The sequence below is a fragment of the Grammomys surdaster genome, unplaced genomic scaffold (assembly GCF_004785775.1).
Source record: "Grammomys surdaster isolate TR1022 unplaced genomic scaffold, NIH_TR_1.0 170, whole genome shotgun sequence".
NCBI lineage: Eukaryota > Metazoa > Chordata > Mammalia > Rodentia > Muridae > Grammomys > Grammomys surdaster.
The window spans coordinates 5,879,050-5,884,501 of record NW_021604618.1 but is presented as its reverse complement, the minus strand read 5'-3'; the positions used below and the strand labels follow the sequence as shown (position 1 = coordinate 5,884,501).

Here is a 5,452-nt window from a genome sequence, read left to right as displayed (position 1 = left end):
ATGTGCATGTATGGCCATGTAGATGTGGATAGAGGCCAGAGGCCAACTTCAAATGTTTCTCCTCAGCTACTATCCACTTTGTTTTATTTTTTGATAAAAGATGTTGAACAATGATTGGGTCTCAAGTACAGACTGTGTTCATGGAAGGAGGTGGTGGAACTAAAGAATCATGTCAAGCCACAATGAGAGATTTGGTGCTTTTCCTATCAGAAAGTAAGAGTTTTCATTTATGGAATATGAAAGTTTTCTTTTTATTGATTGCATATTTCTTGATATCATTTCTGTATTCATTTGAAAGCAGTTCAGGATTTAGCATTTGAACCTCCCCCTCCACCCCCGCTGAGAGTGATAGCCCCAAACCATTGTCTGAGCTCATGTTCATGTTTCACTTTTCACTTAAAATTGTAATGCAATACTTCAGGGCTGCACGCTATTGGACCTTGAATGACATGAGACTATTTCCAGAGATGACAACAGTCTATAAGGAAGAAGAGGGACAACAGTTGAGCATTTTCAAAGGGGTGAACCATTGATTTTGAAAGAATTGAATGTGAGGACCAAAAGTGAGTGAGTGATTCAAACAAAGGCATATTTTTGGAATGTGTTTTCTCTCTAAAAGTGCATGTAGATACTTCAAGAAAATGTCCACAGTATTGGATTCAGGACTTTAGACATTTAGAATGGTGGCAACGCCACCAGTGCTCTGTATTCTATCAGCCTTTGGATTTGTGAAAAAAATGTAGCCCAGGCCAGCACCTGTTGTAGAAAATTTTAATCCCAATCCAGAGTTTCTACTCCACCTTTGATCATTTAGTTCCTGGATAAAGACATATATGAACTTTATAGTTACAATAAGCCTTAATCAGCTCTAGGGCTGTGCAGATATCTAACCTCTATGCTATTAATATCCATTTTCTATTGATAACCCCAAGTTATTACTTACTACATTTTATCTGGGCTGCTCTTAATTGACCGGCACTCATGGTCATTCTTTCTTGACTCTTAACTCATGGCATCTTTTTCCTCCTTCTTCACCTTTTTCTCCCCTTTCCTCATGGTCTCCTCCTACCTCAAGCCAGGGTACCCTCAATCCCCACCTATGTCTCTTCTGCCCAGCTATTGGCTATTGCCATATTTATTCACTCAATCACAAGTACCTTGGAGGCAAAGACACATAGCATCACTTGGATCTATGTGTGGATTCTCTTGTCTCTAGGTCAAGCAGATCTTGGGGCTCACACTTAGCATTACAATACATGGCAAAAGATCATACCTCAACAAGCATCAAACTCACAAATTTCCTTCCTCCACTTCCCAAGTGCCAGGATTACAAGCATGTATCACCATCACCATGCCTGTCTTGATATAGATTAGTTTTTTCTTCATGGTATTGACCAATATATATACAATTCTGTTCATTGGTATAATCCAAGAGGCCACCTTAAAAATTTATAAAAGATAGTAGTGTAAGATATAGCTGTTGGTTTAAACTGTTTAAATCAACTATTGGCTACTTATTACACAAAACAACTTACATTTTTTGTGTATTAGTTTATTTATTGGCATTTTGTTTCTATTCAACATATAGATTGTTACAAAATAATGCAAGAGTTCTATACTTCATCATGGCTATTCTTAATGAAAAACTATATAACATTTCTCATTTAAGAAATTCCTGAATAAAATGTTAAAAACCACACATTAGAATAATTATATTTAGCATTACATCAAAACATTAGCACTTAATTCACACAACTAAAGCATAACATAGATTTTAATAAGCAAAGATCAAAATATCATTTATGATTTAAAAAGTAGATTTAGAAATCAATGCACCTGAATCTGAGGGGCTTTTGCTAAACTAATCAAACAACCTTCTAAGAAAGGATTTCTTGGCAGGAGTCAAGACTTTCCCGGAGCCTTTTTTGTGGAGGGATTTCATTGGAGGTTTTTGTAAGGGGAGGCTTCTTTTGGGAGTTTGTAATGCTCTTGCTATCTGTACATGCTCATTGCAATAATACTTGTTGCTTCCTTCTGACAAGTGGATGAGTGTGCGTTCTTCCAAATCCATGCACTGGGCATGCACCCAGTGCCCATCCCCATGAGAACAATAGATCATGGCAGGTTTATTGAGTTCAGTTGAATAGAATGGAACCCAAGTATTGATGTCCACATCACAAGTAGGGCAACATGTTATCCAGTAGCCAGTTACAGACTCATCATCTTCATCATCTTCATTGTAGGTGTCAAATTCATCATCACCATCAAAACTGGTTGCTTCGACACTGAAACAAAATTCTTCTGAGTCTTCAAAGGGAGTGGAGTCCCCAGGGTCTTCTGTTGATGTCTGACTCTTTGAGACAATTTTCTGCTCTTCATTCACACCATCTTCAGAGCACCTCAACATATAGAAATAGAATGCTTCTGACATAGCTTGCTTATTGTCTCCTGGTATGCCAAGGAAAACAGTCCCATTTCCCATGTTGCTTCCAAACCACATTTTGCTATGTTTAATATCTGGGGTCCAGTCTGGAGTCTCCATCTCACTAATTTCAATCGTGTTGTCCCCTAGAGAGACAACACTGCAGACCATCCTTTTTTGATTTTCTAGCTGATAACCACCAACAATAACAAATTCATCATTATTTGTTTGAGTGAGGATTGCACTGGAGACAGAGATTCCTCCTGGCAAAATTGTGCAATTCACTGCTGGGGTACCTAGGGGAAGATCTACTCTTATTCTATACAAGTTGTCAGGGCGTATGTTACTGGCGAGTGAATGTCCTCCCAAAATATAAATAGTATCATTTCTGGCAATAGAAACATGAAAAGACAGCCCATCCTGAAGTTCTGGGAGAATATACGACGTAGCACACCCAAATTCAAAATCTACCAAGAAAACATGGGGTAGGCAGTCAGTTACACTATTCCATTTTTCTGTGGTTCTCTGGGAAGAAGGCATATATGACCGTCCTCCAAAAAGAACACCCATACTTTTTCCTCGACTATATACCACGTCAATGGAATGGCCGTATCTGGCTTCAGGAACATCTCCTACTAAGTCTTTCTCTGTGCAACGGAAAGTAACTTTTTTGTTATTCTTGCAAGCGACAGACATGATATAAATCTTATCAGAAAGCTCATTGTTTGGTGTTTTCCCTCCATGAATGATATATTGATGCTTGTCAGAGTCTATGCTACCTTTGTACGAGCAAGTAGCTGGGTAACGAAGAGGTGGGAGGTAGCAGGAATCTTTAGAGAAAATTGCAGGCTTCAGTTTTAGATGATTTTGTTTTATATCAAAATGAAAGACTCCAGTAGGGCAGGATCTCTTAGGCCAGCCTTTTTGGCCAAAGAAGAAAACTTGACCATCAAAATTCATCAGTGAGAAGCCTGGTTGAATTAAGGCTATGTTATGACCCACTGTTACCATCTGCAGGGACATTTTTTGATTGTGAGTAGGTCTTTTATCTGAAAAAATTATAAAACATAGTAACTTAGAATATCTTTTCATATTAATAATTATGTCTATATTCTTCCTCATACAAAAGGCTTGTTTAAAAGAAAAGTCGTTTAACGTGCTTGTTATAGAATCGTAAGACACTTCCTCCCCGCAACTAGGAAACTAAGAGCCACAGATACTACTTTATTTATCCTAGCAGCTAGGACACGTTTTAGTGGTGGACTGGCTTTGCTTTGATTTCTGGGAATTGTAGTTCTTCTTTCCTAGCGAGCCCTTGCTTTGAGAGGCCTAAGAACTACATTTCCCAGAAATCCATGTTCCATGGGTTGTGTCGTTGGATTAGTTGTCTTTGTTAATTCAGGACAGAGACCTCGTAGGCTGTTTGACTGGATAAGGACTCCAAAAGTGCGAAGTGACTAGATGGGCGCCATGGTGACGGACAGCTAGGGAACGGGAGGTGAGAATTCCGCCCTCTGTTGACATTGGGGCGCTGGAAAGCAAGAGTATCAGGAGGAGCGCTGCCAAACCGGTGCCTAGAAATCGTCTCCTGGGACTCTTAATAGGGTAACCCGGTAGAGGCACCCGTGCTTCTGCCCTGAGTGTGATTGCCTGGAAGCCTTAGTTTGAAGAGAAATTATGGTTGTAGTGTCTCTTCTGACTCTGCACTGGATGTATAGAAGCGAGACTTAGAATTGCATTCTGAGGACTCTTCGCTTGATGGGACAAGAAGTTAGGAAAGTTGAGTGTCTTTAAAAACAAAAAGACGAGTCTCAAAATACCTACCATGCAGCGCAGCGGAGAAGAAACAGCTTGAAATTGAATTTTTTACCGTTCGTGCACTTACTAATGGAAGTGTAATAGTAATTAGGTGGTTGCAAGGGACACTTTGGAGCCCAGGCCCTTCCAGCTCAGCAGCTTTCCTTCCTTTTTGTTTTGAGGATTCTTTCAGGGAAACAGAGAAAGTTCCTGAACTAGCGCCCCCCCACCCCCCCAGGAAAATAGAATTATCCTGTTTCAGTTCACTTTACAGCTCACAGACTGTGAGATGACGCTTGAGTAATTTTATATTGAATACAAAGAGGACCCTCTTTCATATTGTACTGCTCTACGAAATATTTATCAATAAAGTAAGCTTGGTAAGTTATTACCTACCTTAGATATGAAGTGTACTTCCTGCTTGTAGGTGTGAAATGCCCTTATTTTGGCACTAGATGTTGAAACAAAATAAAATTTACTTATTAAAGTAAGTTGTTTAAAAAGAATCATAAAACAATGGTCACGATTAGGACTCAACCCTATCAGACTAGATTCAAATCCTGGCTGTCACTTAGTAACTACATGACTTTAAGCAAACTGTTTAACCAACTTTCTATAACTTGATTTTCTCATCTGTAAAATGAGGTAATTTTACCCACATGGCTTGATGTCAACTTTGATTAGTAATTTATGACTTGTAAAGAACTGAGAACAGACCTTGTACACCGTAAATAGTAGATACCATCATCTTTGAACTAATAGTAAGACTGTTAGGGTCCAGTTATCTGCTGACAATGAGAGCATAGTACATGAGAGATGGTGGAGATGGTTAGAAGGGACTAAAGGATGTTGGGATTTGGTCAGTGGATGCAGATAGGCAAACCTTTTATTCTTAATTAGTTTTTTTCTTTGACAGTTTCATACATGTATATAGTTCATTCTTATGATTCAATCCCCCTTTTATCTCCCTCCTGTCCCTGCCAACCTTCCCTTCTTCCTAAAAAAATTTTCTCACATTTCCTACATTAATATCTTTTTGTTTGGGTTTTGACCCACTGAGTTTAACCAGAAGCATCTTTGTGGCCATGGGTTTGGAACTACGCATAGATGCTTGGAATGCTCATGAATGTCTGTACACCTGGAAGTAGTGGCTCTCCCTACCCCTTTCCCCTCTCCCTCTCCCTCTTCCCTCTCCCTCTCTCCCTTTTTCCCTCTCCCCTTCTCCCCTCTACC

At 39.4% G+C, this 5,452-nt stretch overlaps 2 protein-coding genes across 3 annotated transcripts in view; one reads left to right on the top strand and one right to left on the bottom strand.

Moving 5' to 3' along the window:
- Positions 1-231: 231 nt before the first annotated feature.
- Positions 232-5,452, bottom strand: part of Rag2 (recombination activating 2) — a 7,954-nt gene continuing 2,733 nt past the window's right edge. The window contains exons 2-3 of the mRNA XM_028767018.1: positions 4,616-4,670; positions 232-3,471 (exon numbers count right to left, since the gene is read on the bottom strand). Coding sequence (XP_028622851.1) covers positions 1,862-3,445 — 1,584 coding nt within the window. The 5' untranslated portion in view covers positions 3,446-3,471; positions 4,616-4,670 and the 3' untranslated portion in view covers positions 232-1,861. The remainder of the gene's footprint in view (positions 3,472-4,615; positions 4,671-5,452) is intronic.
- The window catches only part of CUNH11orf74 (chromosome unknown C11orf74 homolog), a 152,178-nt gene continuing 150,523 nt past the window's right edge, over positions 3,798-5,452 (top strand). For both annotated transcript variants that reach the window (XM_028767020.1, XM_028767019.1), the window contains exon 1: positions 3,798-3,920. The gene's annotated coding sequence lies outside the window, so the exon portion shown is untranslated. The remainder of the gene's footprint in view (positions 3,921-5,452) is intronic.